General features: G+C 47.1%; 1 protein-coding gene across 1 annotated transcript; it reads left to right on the plus strand.

Moving 5' to 3' along the window:
• Positions 1-130: 130 nt before the first annotated feature.
• Positions 131-20,677, plus strand: LOC116504526 (zinc finger protein 420-like). Its single transcript, XM_032211575.1, has 4 exons — positions 131-318; positions 10,454-11,404; positions 15,599-15,704; positions 16,398-20,677. The coding sequence occupies exons 2-4, from the start codon at positions 10,646-10,648 to the stop codon at positions 18,521-18,523; spliced, it is 2,991 nt and encodes a 996-aa protein (XP_032067466.1). The 5' UTR covers positions 131-318; positions 10,454-10,645; the 3' UTR covers positions 18,524-20,677.
• The last annotated feature ends 222 nt before the right edge of the window (positions 20,678-20,899 follow it).

Genomic DNA, 20,899 nt, shown 5'->3' on the forward strand with positions numbered 1-20,899 from the left:
GGGCCGGAAATGCGAGAAGGGAGACGGGAGGGACCTCCCAAGCCACGGAGCAGCCGCGGTTAAAACCAACGAGCCGCGGAGGTCTAGAGAGGCGTGGGAATTTGTGGGCGTGTGGGGGGGGGGCGGCGCATTTCTCCTCTTGACACTCCGGGATGTGCAGTTCGCCGTCGGTGCGCAGAGGAGCCGAGACGGCGGCTGCGAGCGGAGGGTGGGGAAGCGGAGCCGCCGGTGCAAAAGAGCGGGTGCCTCGGGGCTGCGGCTCCTAAGGGAAGGGAGGGCAGACAGCCCGCTCGCTTCCCACCCATCCCAATCTTAGAGGTAAGTAGGTCTAACCAAGGCCATCAGCCACAGCCATCTACTTCTGGGAGGGGGAAGATGGGTTCAGACGACTTGCTGTGCCAGCTTTGGGTTTTTGCGTTGGGTGTCAGCCGGCTGGGCTCTGGGTCGGGGGGGGTGTTGGGTGGTGCATGTCTGGTTCATGCTTTTTTTTTCAAGAGGCAACTGGACTTTCGGGGGGGGGGGGACCATCAAGACCTGGAGGTTTGAGAATCTCCATAGACCTAGTATAGTATAGCCTTTATTGTCTTTGTACATCATGTCCACAACGAAATTGGTTAAATATTGGTTAACATGCCTGATTTAATTTGATTAACTTAAAAGATGATTGTGGGAAGACTTGTAAACGGATTTTGTAAGCCCAGTCCGCAATTCTGGAAGTCCTTGACTTCTTTGTCAATGACGAACAAAGAAGAGCAACTAAGATGGTTAAAGGTCTGGAGGCTAAAGCATACGAAAAACGGTTGGAGGATTTGAGTTTGGCTAGTCTAGAGAAAAGAAGGATAGAAGTACACTATATTGCGAAAAGTATTCACTCACCTATCCAAACAATCAAAATCAGGTGTTCCAATCACTTCCATGGCCAGAGGGGTATAAAATCAAGTACCTAGGCATGCAGACTGTTTTTACAAACATTTGTGAAAGAATGGGTCGCTCTCGGGAGCTCAGTGAATCCCAGCGTGGAACTGTGATAGGATGCCACCTGTGCAACAAATCCAGTTGTGAAATTTCCTCGCTCCTAAATATTTCACAGTCAACTGTCAGCTGTATTATAAGAACATGGAACAATAGTAACTCAGCCACGAAGTGATAGGCCACGTAAACTCATCCAACATCAGTGTATGACCTCACAAATACGCTTCTGGAGGATTAGTCAAAAATGCCCATAAACACACTCCTGAACCTTGTGGACAGCCTTCCCAGAAGAGTTGAAGTTGTTATAGCTGCAAAGGGTGGACCGATGTCATATTGAACCCTATGGATTAGGAATGGGATGTCACTTACAGTAAGTTCATATGCGAGTAAAGGCAGGTGAGCGAATACTTTTGGCAATATAGTGTATTCCAGTATTTGAGAGGCTTCCATAAAGAAGAGGGAGTCAAAACTATTCTCCAGAGCACCTGAGGGCAGGACAGGAAACAATGGGTGGAAACTAATCAAGGAAAGGGGCGGGCAAGGATAGTTGATGCGCAAAATATGCATTGCAACGCTTATTGCAAAGCCTCTCAACTATCAAACGACAACCCGGCCTTCACGTGGTGCCCCCCGTTCCCACCAATCGGGCTCTGTCGACCCTTGGGACTGGCGTCCCCTTGGGTATATCCAGCCGAAACAGCTTCCATGGATCGCCGTATCCATTACAGTGGCGTCAAATTTCCATGGAAGTCCCCTATACCCACGATGGGTGAAGAGGCGTCAAGTACAAGTACAAAATCAAGGAAAGAAGCAACTTAGAACTGAAGAGAAATTTCCTAACAGAACAATTAACTAGTGCCTGGAGGAGTTGTAACTTGTAGAGTCTTCATCACTGGAGATTTTTAAGAAGAGACCGGACAGTCATTTGTTTGAAATGGGATAGGATCTCCTGCTTGAGCAGGGGGTTGGACTAAAAGACCACCAAGGTCCCTTCCAGCTCTATTCTGATTCAGTTCAGATGTGTACAGGTCCACCTGAATAGCCAAACCCCTTCGAGAAGGCTTTCTCCCCCTTAGGGGAGGATACTGGCTGCCCCCTTTTTTTTTTACGCTTTTACTTTGTTTTCAGACAAACCCCACTTCAAGAAGTTGTCCCAAATTTTGAGGTATTGATAGTCCTCAACTTATGACCCCAAGCTTGCTGCTGTTAAGGAAAGCATTTGTTAAGTGAGCTGTGTCTCATTTTATGATTTTCTTGCCTACAGTTGTTGAGTCCATCATTGCGGTCGTTAAGTTAGTAAGGCGGGGCTTAACTGACTGTCAGAAAGTCACCAAAAAGGGGATCATGTGATCCTGGGACGTTGTGACTATCATAAATAAGAGTCATTTGCCAGGCGTCTGAATTTTGATTATGTGTCCATGAGGATCCTGCGATAGTCGTAGATGTGGGAAAACAGCCGTCAGTCCCTTTTTAGAGGGCCATTGTATCTTTGAACATCACGAAATGAACTGTTGTGAGTCGAGATTGTCTGTAGTCCTCTTTGCAGTTTAAGGGTTGTGGGTTTCTTTGCCATGCAAAACCAGGGTGCTCATCTGCAGTCTTTTTGCAGAGGACTAGCAGCTTAGGAAGCTGCCTAATTCTCAAGGGTATTTAACTTAATATTGTCTACCCGGCCTTGTCTGATCTCCAGCTCTTCTCAGTAAGGTAGTTTTTAACTTTCCTGCTATGGTTGTCGTCTGACATAAACTGTGGTTAATCTAGAGATGATTTCCTCAATGCAGCTGTTTTTCTCCAGCCTTTGCACAATGCACCAAACCACACAAGCCATGGAGCTGGTAGTAGTCGTGCAACACACTCACTTCAAAGTTGATAACTAGGTTGCAGTTTGGTTGGTGTGAGCACACACCTTGCAATCCTCTGTGGTTGTCGGAAATGTAGGCCCAAAGGCTCCTTAATTGTAGAAGAGCGGTGTACATTCCTGTATTCGCACAACATTCGTAACCTGGTCAATAAATTAACTCACTTGGAGGTTTGCGCAATGCACGGGGACACAAAAGAGGCGGGTAATGAAACTGGGCTTCACAGAATGTCAAGATCTCATTTTGCAAATGCACCTTTCCAGGTTTTTTCCCCCCTCTCCTAGCTGGTTTAATGGGTTGTGTGAACTAAGCCATTCACTGGCAGCCGTTCTTCAGGGTTTCAAGCAAAGGCTCTTCACAGCTTCTTAAGGCCTTAGCCGTTCTTCAGTTAGACTGAATTGTCCTTTCTGGGCTTCAGGCTGGGGGGGCTGTTTTTATGTGTCTTCCTTTTTTCCTCCTCAAAATTTTTCATACCGTGTTTCCCCGAAAATAAGACAGGGTCTTATTTTCTTTTGACCCCCGAAATAAGTGCTTGGCCTTGTTTTCGGGGGTGTGTGTGTGTCTTATTGTTTTTGAGGTGCAGGAAGCGGCGAATATGGTCCCCTCATGGCTGCTGCTGTGTTGCAATATTTTGGGGGAGGTCTTATTTTAGCGCATGCGCTCAAAAGCCCGATTGGGCTTATTATCTGGGGAGGTCTTATTTTCAGAGAAACAGGGTAGTTGGGTCAGCAAGAGTTCCTGCTTTAGTGTTGTGCATCTCACTTAACAAGACATTGCTCAGTGGGGGTACTTTTGCTATGCAGCTAGTCCTTGACTTACAACGGTTCACTTAATGACCGAAGTTACAGCCGCACTGGAAAAAGTGACTTCTATGACCATTTTTCACACTTGTGACTGTTGCAGCGTGCCTCGGATCACCTGATTTGCCTCTGGATACTTGACAATGTTTATGACGGTTGCCTTGTGTCCCTGAGGGGGTCACACGATCCTCTTTTGCGACCTTCTGACAAGCGAAGTTCATGGGGAAGCGAGATTCACTTAACAACCATGTTATTAATTTAACAGCTGCAGTGATTCACTTAAGAAACATGGCAATAAAAGTCGTAAGACAGGGCAAGCTCACCTAACCAATCTCTCACAACATGAATTTTGGGCTCAGTGGTGTCATAAATTGAGGGCGACCTGTATTTATAACGGCTGCAGGGTCCCGAGGTCCCTTTTGAAACTTTCTGTAACCTTCAGTCACTTTCTGACGAGCAAAATCGATAGGGAAGCCAGATTCACTTAACAACCCTGTCACTAACGTAACAGTATCTAGGCACAGCACGGTCAAGTGCACTGATTCGTTTAATGACTGTGACAAGATAGGTCGTAAAATGGGGCAAGCTCACTTAACAAACATTTCACTTTGGGACAGAAATTTTGGTCGTAAGTCGAGGACTACCTATAATCTTGTTTCAGCAGAGCCTGAATATTCAATGATAATTCATGATGATTGAAGCTTTTCTTTGAAGCAATTGGGTTATTTCATAAAGCAGGGATACTTTAAAGTTAAGGTTGTGGGGCTTTCATTATCCTACCATTTTCTCGCAGGCCAAACAGAAGTGTGATTCACCACTACTGTTTTCTGGAAATGTATTTTGTTTACCTCCCAGGCTAATCTGCAACCCCTGGATTTCCTTTTGGTCTCCCATCCCAATACTAACACGCTTAACTTTTTCCAAGAAGAGCACTGTGCTGCCCTGCTGGAAAGAAAGGATACTTTTAGGAAGGGAGAGCACAAAACTATTCGCAAATTTCGTAATCTGATGGAACTAGAAAAGCAGTGACGTTCCTTGACTTAAAACCGTTTTCACATGTTGGGGTTACAGCTTCCGAAATCTGGAAACGGGGGAATTCTGGGGTGTTTTTACCCATGTTGTGGCCCGCCAGCAGAGCTGGCAGGAGATTTGGACAGTGAGGAGGTTGGGGAGGAAGATGGGCCAGTCCTGGAGTCTGGGGAAGGCTCTGATGAGGGCTCTGTGTCGGAGGCAGAGAGGGGGACAGGGCCGTCTGACAGATAACAGCTGCCTTCGGAGTCAGACCTCAGTGAGGCAGAGGAACAGCTGGAGCCTGTTTCCCAGTGTGCGCATGCACAGAGTTGCCAGACAAAGGGAACAGCTAAAGAACAGTGGTTGACTTGGGAGTAAGGCCACAGGTGGGCGATGAATGGCCCCTCCCAGAGGATATAAAAGAGGAGCAAAAGGAGAGTGGAGTTTGCAGGAGACCATTAGTTCTCTTAATTGGTTCGTGACTCTCCGAGACTCCTTGCCAAATTTTGCAGGTATCCGCCTGGCAGCTCTCCAAGCCAGATAAGGTCTGTGACTGTAAATCCTCCCCTGAAAGACTTTGCTGGCTGTGAATGAATTCACAGTAAATTAATAAAAGGTTTTTTTTGGTTAGGACAAGGAGTTGGCTTCATGCTCTCAGGAAGCCTCAGTCAGAACAACCCAATTCTTTAGCTGAAATCCCCCCACAACCAAATTCAAAATGGTTGACCAAAAGTAATTAGCAGGCAGCTTGGTTTTTTATCTTACAGATTTAGAACATAACAAGCAATAGAATGAAATGAAAGAACTGTTGAAGGTCGGATTGGTCCCCCAGTTCCACTTTCTGCATTCTCTGCTTTTTCCCCCCCCCTGCCTGGTTGTTCCTCTTTCCAGTCTCCTCTTCTCCTTTTGTGTTTGCTCTGGAGATTAAGCAATAACTCCCCCCCCCCCCCACTCCTTTGTCCAAAAGGGGAAGATTGCTTCTTCAGTATCGTGCTGGGGAATTCTGGGAATTGAAGTTCTCACATCTCAAATTTGCTGAGACGGAGGAAAAAAAACCCCCTCCGGTTGTGGGATTTCACCAGATCAGGACATTGAGAAAAACTTGGCAGTGTGTGCCAAGTAAACGCGTGTTCCTCTGGTGTTCAGCTTTTAAACAGATCTGAATGCAGGTAGCCCTCGACGTACGACATGAGCCCAAAATTTCCGTTGCTAAGTGAAACATTTAAGTGAGTTTTGTTGTCAAGCAGTATACACGTCGTTCTCAACTTACAAAAGTTCATGTGCTGACCGTTCAAAATTACAACAGCCCTGTTGTAATTATGACCGTTTTTCACACTTACAACTGTTGTTGCAGTTCCCAGGATCACATGATTGAAATTCAGATGCTTGGCAACTGACTCATACTTATGACAGTTGCAAAATCCCAGGGTCATGCTTTACAACCTTCTGACAAACAAAGTGGAGTTCTAGTGGGCAACCATTTAAATGTGAGCCAGCAGTGTGCAGCAGCTGCCAAAAAAGCCAACACAGTTCTAGGCTGCATAAACAGAGGGATAGAATCAAGATCACGTGAAGTGTTAATACCAATTTAAAAGGCCTTGGTAAGGCCACACTTGGAATACTACATCCAGTTTTGGTCACCACCATGTAGAAAAGATGTGGAGACTCTAGAAAGAGTGCAGAGAAGAGCAACAAAGATGATTAGGGGACTGGAGACTAAAACATATGAAGAACGGTTGAGGAACTGGGTATGTCTACTTTAAGAGAAAGAACGACTAGGGGAGACATGATAGCAGTCTTCCAATATCTCAGGGGCTGCCCCCGCCCGAATGATGAATGAATGTTGCTTACTATTTTTATTATATGTTGTTGTCTTAATATTGTATTCCCCTCTCCCTGGTTTTCTGTGAGCCGCCCTGAGTCCCCTCAGGGAAAAGGGCGGCCTACAAATGCTAATAAACCACTAAACCACTAAACCACAAAGAAGAGGGAGTCAAACTATTCTCCAAGGCACCTGAGGGTAGAACAAGAAGCAATGGGTAGAAACTAATCAAGGAGAGAAGCAACTTAGAACTGAGGAGAAATTTCCTGACAGTTAGAACAATTAATCAGTGGAACAGCTTTCCTCCAGAAGTTGTGAATGCCCCAACACTGGAAGACTTTAAGAAGACTTGAAACAAATATGATTAAGAATTCAAACAAAGATGCCCCAACATTGGAAGTGTTTAAGAAGATGTTGGATAGCCATTTATCTGAAATGGTATAGGGTTTCCTGCCTGAGCAGGTGGTTGGACTAGAAGACCTCCAAGGTCCCTTCCAACTCTGCTATTGTATTATTATTGTTAAAGTCAATGGAGAAGCCAGATTCATTGAATAACTGTGTTACTAATTTAACAACTGCAGTGATTCCCTTAACAACCGTGTTTAGTAAGATTTTATAACGGGGCAAAACTCACTTAAGAAATGTCCCACTTAGCAACATAAATTGAGGGCTCCGCTGTGGTTGTAAGTTGAGGACCTTTTGTCACCAGGGACCAGTTCTGTGGAAAGAGGTTTTTCCCAGGACCGGAGGGGGGCGTTTTTCATGGGCTGCCTGCATCTTGTGGATAGGCCTTCACTTGTTTGCATGGCCCAGTTTCTGGCATGTCGTGACTTGGTGCCGGTCCACGGATGGTGGGTTATGGACCCCCTGGTCTATGTATTAAGTGCTATTAAGTGCTATGTATGAGCCAAGGTGGCGCAGTGGTTAAATGCAGCACCGCAGGCTACTTCAGCTGACTGCAGTTCTGCAGTTCGGCTGTTCAAATCTCACCAGCTCAAGGTTGACTCAGCCTTCCATCCTTCCGAGGTGGGTAAAATGAGGACCCGGATTGTTGTTGGGGGCAATATGCTGACTCTGTAAACTGCTTAGAGAGGGCTGAAAGCCCTATGAAGCGGTATATAAGTCTAACTGCTATTGCTATTTCTATTGCTATTCCTATTGCTATTGCTATTTGATTTTTTTTATATTCCATAAGCAGCTGCGGTTTGTAACACATTAAAGGTCATAGGCTCAGATTCCCCGTGTGATCAATGGGTTTGTTATGGACCACCAGTGGCCAGCGGAGCTGGCAGCAGATTCAGACAGTGAGGAGGTTGGGGAGGAAGATGGGCCAGTCTTCGGAGTCCGGGGAGGGCCCTGATGAGGGCTCTGTGTCGGAGGCAGAGAGGGGCCCAGGGCTGAGTGCCAGTTATCAGCTGCCTTCAGAGTCAGACATCAGTGAGGCAGAGGAACAGCTGGAGCCTGTTCCCAGTGTGCGCATGCGCAGAGTTGCCAGGTGAAGGGAACAGCTAAAGAACAGGGGTCGACTTGGGAGTAAGGCCCCAGGTGGACGATGAATGGCTCCTCCCTGGGGAAATAAAAGAGGAGCGAAGGGGGAGTGGAGTTTGCAGGAGACAATTAGTTCATTCCTGCATTCTTGCCAAGTATTGCAGGCGTCTGAAAGATACCGACCCGGCCACTCTCCAAGCCTGATAAAGTCGGTGATTTTGAAGAGCCAAGGTGGCGCAGTGGTTAAATGCAGCACTGCAGGCTACTTCAGCTGACTGCAGTTCTGTAGTTCGGCTGTTCAAATCTCACCGGCTCAGGGTTGACTCAGCCTTCCATCCTTCCGAGGTGGGTAAAATGAGGACCCAGATTGTTGTTGGGGGCAATATGCTGACTCTGTAAACCGCTTAGAGAGGGCTGAAAGCCCTATGAAGCGGTATATAAGTCTAACTGCTAACTGCTAACTATCTTGACGGACTGTGGGCCGGGAATTTTGCTGAAGAGAAATTCAATGTAAATTAAATAAAAGGGGTTTATCGGAACGAGGGCTCGGCTTCGTGCTGCTGGGGAAGTTTAGGTCATAAAAGGGTTTCACAATTGCTCCTTTCTGCAGCTGATCCGTAAATATTCCCATTTGACAGGGGTGGGACATTGAGAATATAAATAAACATGGTCAAATGCAAGTGAGGAAAGAAAAATACAACATTGGTATAACTAGTATTTGGTCTGCAGTGCAGGCCAGCCCGACATACGTTCTCATTGATGTTCAGAGCATTTCAGATTTAAAAATACTGTGCCAATTAAATTCAAAGATCCTCTTTCCCACAAGTCATCTGTAACCAGGGAAAAATTGGCGGAAGCCACAGATGTCAGTATGAACCGAGGCTGAAGGGAAACAGAAACTTCCCCTTTTCAACCAAGGCAGCCCTAACAGCAGAATTGGAACAAAAACGAGATGCGCTTGACTTAGAATCATTTCTTTAGTCACCGTTTCAAGTGACAGTGCTGAAAAAGTGACTTCCAGTCAGTCCTCGCATTTATAACCGTTGCCACATCCGTGGTCATGTGAGCAAAAATGTGGGCACTTGGCAAGCAGCGTGTCTTTAGAATACATAAACATGAGCCAGCCGTGTGTGGCAGCAGCGAAAAAAGCTAATACAATCCTCGGTTGTATAAATAGAGGCACAGAAACAAAATCACGTGAAGTATTAGTACCGCTTTATAAACCCTTAGAAGGCCACACCTGGAATACTGCATCCAGTTTGGATCACCACGTTACAAAAAAAGATGTTGAGGCTTTGGGAAAAGTGCAAAGAAGAGCAACTAAGATGATTAAAGGCCTGGGGATTAAAACATGAATGGTTGCAAGATTTGAGTATAGCTATTCTAGAGAAAAGGAGGAGTTAGGGGGGCATGATAGCTGTACTCCAGTATTTGAGGGTCTGCCACAAAGAGGAGGGGAGGGGTTGTCGGCTTATTGTTTAATTATCACAGCATTTCTCAACCATGGAAACGTTTAAGATGAGTGGACTTCAACTCCCAGAATTCCCCCCAGCCAATCTTGCTGGCTGTGGAATTCTGGGAGTTGAAGTCCAACTCATCTTAAAAGTTGCTAAAGAAACACCATTCTATTCCATTCCACGCCATTCCATGGATTTAACTGGCAAGCGGGCAGATCCTGACAGAACATTAGAAGACACTTCCTAAGTGTAAAAAAAACACCAGGCACTTTTTATCCTATGTGGCGGACGTGCAATGAGGCAAAAAATTATTGGAAAATGATTCAATCATGGTTAGAACAAATGGTGGGAGACCAAATCTTGTTTAAACCGGAAATTTTTCTCCTAGGTATAATACCGGAGGGGTTTAAGAAAGATACACTTTATTTAATTATACATGTACTAATTGCAGCGCACATAACATGCACAATATTGGAAAAAAGAAAATACACCATCAGAGTTAGATATAATCAGAAAAGTGTTGGCCTGTGCAGATAGGCTCACTCTTGAACTTAAAAATAAAGGGGATTCAGAATATTTTGAAGTCTGGAACAGATTTTATGACTGGTATAAGACAAGGTGACAAGACTGGAACAAACTGTATATATTGCGATTGGACAGAAGGATTGATAATGTATTGAGTAGGCTAATTGCCAATGGTTGAGACTAGCTGTATATAATGTGAATGAATGGTCACTTCGACTTCACGGTACTGCATTGTATTAAATGTAAAAATAATAAAAAATTATTGGAAAAAAAAGAGAAGATACTTCCTAAAAGTAACAACCATTTTGTGGTGGGGAGTATCGTCAGACAGCTGTTAGGCTGCTGGTTGCTCAAAGCGACTTCCTAAGAATGGTTTAATCTGGATTCTTGCGCTGAGCAAGGAGCTGGATTGGATGACTTCAGTGGCCCCTTGCTCTTAGATTCTGCCATTCAGCGAGTGGCTGCTTCAGTGTTACACTTTTCCTCCTCCTCATCCATGTTTCTCTGTCTGCCCTTCAGGAGGAAGTCGGTTGAGAGAAGACGCTCCCAGTTTTTCTGTAGGTGAGAAGCTCTGAAATCTCATCATCTGTCCCTTGTAAGTACCACTCTGAACTTGCCCAAACGTGGACTCACAACCCCCTCGATCATGTCCGCAGAAAGAAACCAGTGCTGGGCTGGGAAGGCGAGCGGTTGAGCAGAGCCGAGGCCGAAATGGCGGCCGAGCAACGGGAGGTGTCCTCTGTGGGCCTCCACCCGTACGAAACCAGGGTGGAAAAAGGAGTCAAAATGGAGGAGTTCGAAAGAAATAGCCTTGCGTTGGCCGGCCCAACCCGGTTCAGGAGGAGCCCTTACGTGGTCCAAACTTTCACCGTCGGGGAGCATTTTAGCCGGATGACAGCCAAGCCAACGGAGCGGGACCTCGGGGAAGGGAGGCTGTCGCCATGTTGGGAAGCCCAATGGCGGGACATCCTGAAGAACACACAGTCCCCTTATTCGGGGTGGGGCCACCCCCAGATCCCGGTTCCTGCTGAAACCAGGGCTGGTGAAGAGCTCCTACAAGAAGAGGCAGGTGGGATTCTGCCACCTGAGAGGCCCCTCAGGACCATTTCGGATGCAGACCCCGCCGAACAAGGGGAGGATGGAGAGGTGAAGGGAGAGGGCCAAGCCCAGGAGATGCCCAGCGCGGAACTGCATCGGCAACACTTCCGCTGGCTTTGCTACCAGGAGGCAGAAGGGCCTTGGGACGTCTGCGCCCGGCTGCGGGAGCTGTGCCTCAACTGGCTGCAGCCGGAGCTGAATTCGAAAGAACGGATGGTGGAGCTGGTGGTCCTGGAGCAGTTCTTGGCCATCTTGCCTGAGGACATCCAGGGCTGGGTAGGAGAAAGCGGGCCGGAGACCTGTGCCCAGGCGGTGGCCTTGGTGGAGGACTATCTGCTGAGGCAGCAAGAGACTGAGAGGTGGAAACAGGAAGTAAGGGGGAGGGGGTTCTGGGGTGGAATGGGGAATTGGGGATGAGTCCATCAGTCCTTCATCTCATAAGGGCCACAGTGGTACAGGGGGTAAAGTGCAGTCTTGCAGGATAACTTTACCCGCTGTTGGCAGTTCGATCCTGACCGGCTCAAAGTTGACTGAGCCTTCCATCTTTCCAAAGTCAGTCCAATGAGGACCCAGATTGTTGTGGGGTGGGGCGATACGCTAACTCTCTAAACCGCTTAGAGAGGGCTGCAAAGCAGGGGTCTCTAACCTCTGATCTGTGGACCAGCACTGGGCTTCAGCCAGTGGTGGGTTTCAAAAATTGTTCGAACCTACTCTGTGGGTGTGGCCTCCTTTGTGGGAGTGGCTTGCCTCCCATGTGACTGGATGGGAGTGGCTTGTCACCCATGTGACCGGATATGAAGATGCCGGCGACACTTGTCAGAACCACCTTAAATTACCTCACACACAGCACTGGCATGCATAAGAATATGATGTAAACTTGTTTTTTAAAAGGCATCTTTGGTTTGCGTTAAAACAACTTCAACACACGCAATGTTCTGATTGCACCACAAACGCAGTAGTCATCCTTACCTTTCATAGAGGCACTGAGTTTTATAAATATGAGCATGATATTGTAGAATAATCATATCCAAGGACCAGTGGTGGGTTTCAAAATTTTTTGGAACCTGTAGGTGTGGCCTGCTTTCCGGGTCCACTGGTGGAACCTCTTCTAACCGGTTCGGTAGATTTGACGAACTGGTAGGAACCCACCTCTGGCTGCAGCATGCCAGAAAGTAGGCCAAACGAAGCCCCATCCATGGGATGCAGGCAGCACACAAAACCACACACCCCTCTGGTCCACAGAAAAAGCTCTCTCCACGGAGCTGGTCCCTGGTGCCTAAAGCTTTGGAGGCCGCTGCTGTAAAGCACTATGAAGCGGCATATAAGTGTAAATGCTGTTGCTGTTGCTATCTCACTGTGTTCCATCAGGGACCGACAAGTGGATTGAGTATTTCTCAATCTTAGTTTAACTGTAACGTGTGGAACTTCAACTCCCAGAATTCCTGCTATTTTCCCCCCCATTTTATTAGTTTGTAATATAAAATACAAAACTACAGAAGCAGATAGTAGGACACAGAGGGAAAGGGAAGGGGAAGAAAGTAGAGAGGGGGGAAGGGAAAAAAAAGTGTTGACTTTGTCCAATTCCCTCTGCTGCAGTAAAATAAAGCATTAACATCGAACCTCAGCTTTTAACTTTCCCACAGCAGTGGCTAAGATGCTGAGCTTGTCGATCAGAAAGGTCGGCAGTTCGAATCCCTAGTGCCGTGTAATGGAGGGAGCTCCCGTTACTTGTCCCAGCTTCTGCCAACCTAGAAGTTCAAAAGCACGTAACAAATGCAAGTAGAAAAAATAGGGACCACCTTTGGTGGGAAGATAACAGCATTCTGTGCACCTTCGGCATTTAGTCATGCCGGCCACATGACCACGGAGACGTCTTCGGACAGCGCTGGCTCTTCGGCTTTGAAACAGAGATGAGCACTGCCCCCTAGAGTTCGGAATGACTAGCACATATGTGCGAGGGGAACCTTTACCTTTTATAAGCTAGCCTTTTTCTATAATGACAAATCAATTTACCTTATTTTTCAGAGTATAAGACATTTGATTTGATTTGATTTGATTTGATTGCACTTATATGCCGCCCTATTCTCGGGGGACTCAGGGTGGCTAACAAATCAAGGGGAGGGAATACAGACAAGAGGAAAAAAACAAATAAACAACTACAATAAGAATTTAAAAACAATCAACAGCCACACAATTCGAGCGGGGACGGGAACTCGTCAGCCCCAGGCCTGTCGGAACAGCCAGGTTTTAAGGGCTTTGCGGAAAGCCTGAAGGGTGGTGAGGGTTCGAATCTCCACGGGGAGCTCGTTCCAGAGGGCCGGAGCAGCCACAGAGAAGGCCCTCCTCCGGGTGGTAGACAATCGGCATTGGCCGGTAGATGGAATTCGGAGGAGGCCTAGTCTGTGGGATCTAATAGGTCTATTGGAGGTAATTGGCAGCAGGCGGTCTCTCAAGTACCCAGGTCCAATACCATGAAGCGCTTTATAAGTAACAACATACCGGAGTATAAGACGCACCAAGATTTTGAAGAGGCAAATTAAAAAGTTTTTGCATCTGCAGACCTCCCGAAAACAGGTCCATTTTTTGTTTTTAAAAAAGGCATGCATAGCCTTTAGGAGGCTTGTAGAGTGCTCCTGGGGGCTGGGGGAGGCCAAAAATGAGCAAAAATGGCCACTTTTTCGTGAAAACGGGCCCATTTTTTTCAAGAAAAAGAGGCATTATTAGGAGGATTATAGAGTGCTCCTGGGGGCTGGGGGGGGGTGCAAAAATGAGCAAAAAACAGCTCATTTTTCGCTCATTTCTACCCTCCCCAGCCCCCAGGAGCACTCTGGAAGCCTCCTAAAGGCTATGCATGGCCATTTTTGCAAAGTGGGCAGGGTTTCAGGGGGCCAAAAATGCTCTATTCAGTGTATAAGACACACCCAGATTTTCACCCTCTTTTCTGACGGAAAAAGGTGTGTCTTATACTCCAACAAATACGGTAATCAGTTTCATTTGTTCCACCTCAAGCAAAAAGTCCAGAAGCGGTTTCCAAGCAGAAACAAACATTCTTATCTTCTTTTCTTTGATCAAAAATGGTTAATTTAGCCATCTCTGTTAAGTCCATCAGTTTTTGTAGCCATTCATCCATGGTGGGAATCGAATTCGAGGATGCAGCCTCCTCAGCTGAGGGATAAACACTTCGCCTTGGTCGCCTAAAATGTTTTAGTAAAGAAAGATGATATTTGACAGAATATATTTAGAGTCGTTGATATTCATGTTTAAAATAAAGAAAAGGCAGAATAGCAAGATAAAACCGAAATGTAGGGAAAAAAGAAAATATATTAAAAAATAGCTTCCAATTTTCTTTACAGCAATTATAAGTATAACTTTAGCTCTTATTTTGTGGTGATAGCAGGCTCTTCATTTTTTCTGTAATTATTTTTTTTTCCTAATCAGAAGCATCTATCACAAGTTCTTTTTTTTTTTTCTCCGTTTCACACAAAAAGTTTATAGGGCTTTCCAGTCAGCAATCAACTTTGGGCCTGAGATTTTGGATTTTTTCCCTTGAAGGATATCAGTTGAGCCAACAGCCTGAAATGTGAGCAAGCCAGTCTCTTCCCCAGAAAAGTTTTGGGTCTTTCTGACCTTCCCACTTCGGGGGTGTCAAACTCACGCCATCACATGACATATCGCGACTTTCCCCTCCCTTCACTAAAATGGGGGTGGCCAGCACGTGATGCATCCAGCCCACGGGCCGCCAGTTTGATACCCCTGTACTAAACCCATTAATAAGTTTTCCAGTCTTTCTCCAGATCTTACTGCCTGTTTAAAATTTCTCAGGCCTGGATTCTTTGAGTGTCCTGCATTCTTGTCCCACATTCTTTGAATGCGTGACCCGACAAAAGGGTGAACGACAAAACCGTGCCCGATTAAACCGCGTCGCTGACGTCATCAACGCAGCGACAACAGCCAGCGCGGAGAAAGAAGGTCGCTTTAAATAGCACGTTGAAAGAAAGCCGATTCAACTTAAGGTTAGGGTTAGCTTTACGGTTAGGTTTAGGGTTAGGTTAAGGGTTAGGTTTAGGGTTAGGTTATGGGTTAGGGTTAGGTTTAGGGTTAGGGTTAGGTTAAGGATTAGGGTTAGGGGTTAAATTTAGGTTTAGGGTTTATAGCGTGCTTCTGTCTCCGCCCTGTTGTCGCCCTGTTGATGACGTCAGCAACGCGGTTTAGTCAGGCGCAGTTTTGTCGTTCACCCTTTTGTCGGTGAACCTTTCGAATGTAGACAAGACTTGGCAACTTTTAAGAATTGTGGACCTCAACTCCCAAAATTGCCAAGGTTTGAGAAACACTGCTTGCCACTTCTCCCGATCTCGCACTAAACGCTCAGTAGGTTCCCAGCATTTATGGTGAAGTTTGTTTCCTGATCAAACTGTTGCACCGTCGCGCAGCAAACACCCACCGTGTTCAAATGTGTAGTGTTCTGACATTAGAGGTACACCCCCAAAGGGCCAGAACCAGAGTCATCATTCTGATTCAAAGAGCCAGAATTGCAGCCACCCACATTCTTGCTTTTTTATCTTTCAGGTACTAGGAGAGTTTGAAGAAGTAGCAATGAGTTTTTCGAGAGAAGATGACACTGGCGAAAAACAGCCTTGCCGGGAAATCAAGCAAGAGCAGGCCAACTGGTTGGGTACGGATGCTTTACCATGTATTCATTTATTTTAATTATTTTTTTATTACTATTCTAACCTAGGCTTCCCAAAAGCACAAAGCCGACTCCTCCCCAGTCCCCTAATCATTTTTGTTGCTCTTCTCTGCACTCTTTCTAGAGTCTCCGCATCTTTTTTACATTGTTTTGACCAACTATATACCTGTTTCTTACATTATGCAAAGCCTCAGGGAACAGGATAGCTTTCAAATTAAAATTTGCTGCCCTGAAACAAATTGTGGTTAAATGATCTTAAACTGATTGTAGTCACTCATTAGAATGGTAAAAAAAAAAATCGTATTTTTCGGAGTATAAGACGCACCTTAATTTTGTGGGGAGGAAAACAAATCTGCCTCTGTCTGCCAGCATCCATCGGTATTCATCTGGCTAGCATCCTTAGCAAACAGCCTGGTCAGCTTTCGCACATTAGTTTGCTGGTTGTGAGCACGTGTGCAGAGGCCGGCGAGTGGGGACCAGCAATTGGGCGGGGCTACATTCAGATTATAAGATGCACCCAAATTTTTACCCTCTTTTAGGGGGAGGGAAGTACCTCATATGTCAAAAAATACATTACATGAAGAAAAGGATCAGCGCAGAAAATGAAAGTGTGTCGTTCCAACCATTGCACTTGTTTTCAGTTCTAGCTTTTCTAACACTCTCTTTTAATCTTGACAGATAAGTGGGAGAGTGAGGATGAAGAGGCCGTGTTTGAAGCATTATTGGAAAAAGCCGAAACTCAAGTCCTAGAAGAAAACTTTGGAGAACAAGAGGCATCAAGGTGGGAGCAGAGATTCCCCATAGACAAGAGACGAAACAACGCCATTCTCGGCGAGAGCGGGATTTCCAGGGAGCGTGTCTTGGAGGACAGAACGCCAACAGGAAAGCGAAGACACGTGTGCGCTATTTGTGGGAAGGGCTTCACTCAGAAATCCAACCTCAACCGGCATCAGAGAACCCACGTGGGAGGAAAGACATTTCAGTGCTTAAAGTGCGGGAAAAACTTCAAATGGGAAACCAGTTTTATGCGACACCAGCGATTCCATACCGGCGAGAAGCCTTACCCCTGTGTGGACTGCGGGAAATGCTTCAGTCGGAGCGCAAATCTCATCATTCACCAGCGGATCCACACCGGGGAGAAACCCCACCAGTGTGTAGACTGCGGGCAGAGTTTTAGCCAAGTTTCCAATCTTGTTCGGCACCACCGAGTCCACACCGGGGAGAAACCGTACAAATGCCTGGAGTGCGAGAAGAGCTTCACTCAGAAATCCAACCTCGTCAAGCATCAGAGTGTCCATTTGGGAGACAAGCCGCCCCGACGCTCGGCTAATGGGAAGCGACTCAGCCAGAGGTCCAGTCATAAGAGATTGGACAGGGATCCCCTTGGGGAAAATCCCTGTCAGTGCTTCAAGTGCGGGAAGGTCTTTTCCCGGAAAGGCAACCTCCTCCGGCATCAGAGCATCCACACAAAAGACAAGCCGCACAAATGCCTCGAATGCGGGAAGCGGTTCAACCAGAGGACCAACCTGAATGCACATCAAAGGATCCATACTGGGGAGAAACCGTACCGATGTCCGGACTGTGGGAAGAGCTTCCGGTGGAGGGCGCACCTGATCATCCACAAGCGCTTGCACACCGGCGAGAAGCCGCACAAATGCGTTGACTGTGGGCAGAGCTTCAGCCAGCGGTCCAATCTGGTGAGGCACCTCCGAATCCACACGGGGGAGAAGCCGTACAAGTGCTCTGAGTGCGAGAAGAGCTTTGGGCAGAAATCCAACCTTCTCAAGCATCAGAAGATTCACACAGGGGACAGTGCCCTCCATCAGCCGACCGGGAGCGTCAGACAGGACCCAATGGGAGAGGAACCCTATCAGTGTTTCAGGTGTGGGAAAATGTTCACCCGCCGGGGCAACCTTCTGAGACACCAGAGCATCCACACCCGAGAAAAACCTCACAAGTGCTCCGACTGTGGGAAGAGGTTCAATCAGAGAGCCAACCTCACCAGCCATCAGAGGATTCACACCGGGGAGAAACCCTTCGCCTGTCTTGACTGTGGGAAATGTTTTCGCCAGAGCCCTCACCTGATTAAACACCAGAAAGTCCACGCAGAGGAGAAGGCTTCCTACAACCATGGCTCAGATGATGGGGCGAGCATCAGCCTGGAGCCGGGCCACAGGAGCCACGAGAGGATCTACCTGAGAGGCAATCCATATCAGTGCATGAAGTGCGGGAAGATGTTCAACTGGCAATCGAATTTCATCCGGCATCAAAAAATCCACGCGGGCGAAGAACCGCGCCAGTGCTTGGATTGCGGGAAGACCTTCAATCGGAGGAAGAACTTTGTGGCTCACCAGAGAATCCACACGAAAGAGAAGCCCCATCAGTGCACCGAGTGCGGGCAGACCTTCACCTGGGAAGCACACCTGGTGATCCATCAAAGGATCCACACGGGAGAAAAACCTCACACCTGTGTTGAGTGCGGGCAGAGTTTCAGCCAGAGGTCCAACCTCATCCGGCATCAGAGGATCCACACGGGAGAGAAACCTTACGCTTGCGCGGAGTGCGGCCAGAGTTTCACGCAAAGGACGCACCTTGTGGTGCACCAGAGAACCCACACGGGGGAGAAGCCGCATACGTGCGTGGAGTGCGGGCAAGGCTTCAGCCAGAGGGCGCACCTGATTGTCCACCGGAGAATCCACACGGGAGAGAAGCCGTATCGGTGCACGGACTGCGGACAAGGCTTCTGCCAAAGATCCAATCTTACCAGACATCAGAGGTCCCATGACTGTGAGAAACAAAAATAGGAAACGGGAAGGAATACCCCGCTGGAAGGTTGTGTCTTGAGTCTCAGTCATCCACGCATGAGGAATCGGGGATGACGGAGAATGGCCATGTTCAGTTGGTATGGTCATTTGGTGGGGACAAACCAAATTGGTCTTTATGGAAGGGTCCTCCCAAGGACACACAGAGCCTGAACTATAAAATATGCAGAGTTGTGAAACAGTTTGAGGGCGCCGATGGTATTAAACAGAAACCCCCCTCTTCAAAATGGCTACTGGTGTCTTGACTTTTATAGCAGTGTTTCTCAAACTTAAGGTTATTGTTTTAAGGCCGTGTTTCTCAACCTTAACCACTTTTAAGATATGTGGACTTCACCTCCCAGAATTCCCCAGCCAGCATGGGAGTTAAAGTCCCCCTGTCTTTAAAAAGTCGCCAACTTTGAGATACGCTGTTTTACAGAATGACGTCACCAGTAAAAACGCACTGGTTTACCAAATATCCTTGCTCTTCCCTGCTGCCTTTCCGTCACTTGGCCCTCCGACAGTTCCCGCTGCCCGTCGTCGTTCCTCTTTTCTAACCCAATGGAAGTTGAGAAAGAAATTATGGGAAGAAGATTGTACGTCAGCGCCATTATTTCTGGAAAAAGGAGCAGCTGGGGCACCAAATTGAGGGCAGACACTGATGAAAGAAAAACTTGGTTTGTAAATGAACTAGATAAGGTTGGAGAGCGCAGAGAAGAGCAGCCCCCCTTCCAATTCTCTCATATGGGTCACATGACTAGCAGGGAGGAGGGGCTTAGAAGGGAGGATTTCACAGGATTCTGGGCCTCCATTCTAAGCTCCTCCCCCTATTAGTCATGGGGCGCGTAGCACAGCGCATAAAACAGTGTTTCTCAACTATTTGGCAACTTTTAAAGATATTTGGACTTCAACTCCCAGAATTCCCCAGCCAGCATGGTTGGCAGGGGAATTCTGGGAGTTGAAGTCCATGCATCTTCAAGTTGTGAAACAGTGCACTGTGGGGTCCCAGGATGCCGCACACCAAACAACTTAGTCTTGGTCCAAAGAAGATCCTTGGGACTGTTTGCCCTGTGCAACATTGTGACTTTGTGTTTGTGATCACAGCCTTAGAAAAATTCCAGGGATGCAGCTGACACCTAAAACCAATCCAGGAACACCCCTGTCTGAGGACTCTTAAACTCCCTTTCCTCCGAGCCGCTTCATGCCATTTGAATTGCTCTCGTCCTGTGCTCCATGGAGGTAGTTGTCAATCTTTTTGAATCCGCTACAGCACAAATCATCCCTTTTCACCTCCCGCAGAAGGCCAAACTAGGACCGCTGGGGTATAGTATCCAATATATCCGTACTTCTCTGGCACTCCAGAAAATGATGAATGGTATACAGGTAGACCTCGGCTTAACGATCACAATTGACCCCAAAAATATCTGTTGCGAAAACGGATAGAGTCTTCTGCCCAGGCAGGGGGTTGGACTAGATGACCTCTGAAGGCCCTTCCAACTCTTATTCTGAAATGTAAACTGCCTCCTTCCTCTCTCTTTCCTTCCTAAAACATCCTCCCTCAAGTCTCGAGTCGTGAGCAGGGAATGTCGTTTTTGGATTTCCCCGTCAGCTCTTGATTCTTCCCTTGGAAGAAGAAAGGCTGAGCTTAATTCCCAGGGAGGATGGACTTATCTCTTTTTCTCTCTTGTGGCAACTTCAAGATGGAGGTGGACTTCAACTCCCAGCATGGCTGGCTGGGGAATTCTGGGAGTTGAAGTCCACCTCCATCTTGAAGTTGCCGCACGAGAGAAAGACCAGCATCATTAACCTCAACTGATAATGAAGCAGGATTCCCCCCCCCCCCCAAAAAAAAAGGCGTTAGACAGGATGGTTGCTGAGTCGGCATAGCTTTAAAGGGCAAGAAAAAAATCTAAGAAGGGGCCACCACCATGCAACCTTTAAAAGAAAGAGGCAGGGCTTCTGTCACAGTGACGGCGCCATCTTAACTTTACTGATGCCTCTTAAGGCCCCCTGTAATTGAGGAGAAATCTTTGTACATGCTAAAGTGACTCTAAACAGTTACCTGAAGGTGGAAAACCACCTGGTGGCATAAAAAATCATTGGGGATTTGGGGGGGGGGGAGGATGAAAAATAGTGGTGTTTTAATTTATTTTTTAGTAGCTGATAACCCGGCGTCGCCCGGGTATTTATTTATAGGGGGGAAATGTCCAGACAAAACATAATTTCTAATGTTGGATTTTCCCTTTACCAAAGGGAGCCCCCTTGTGGAGTACTGTGAAGCCCTTACCGTGGCAACTCCATTGTGCTGTGCAGTAGAAGCCATTTTAAGGCACAACAGGTGGTATCTTAACAGAATAACACACACACCCCCAAGGGGAT

Source organism: Thamnophis elegans, chromosome 2 (genome assembly GCF_009769535.1).
Source record: "Thamnophis elegans isolate rThaEle1 chromosome 2, rThaEle1.pri, whole genome shotgun sequence".
Lineage (NCBI taxonomy): Eukaryota > Metazoa > Chordata > Lepidosauria > Squamata > Colubridae > Thamnophis > Thamnophis elegans.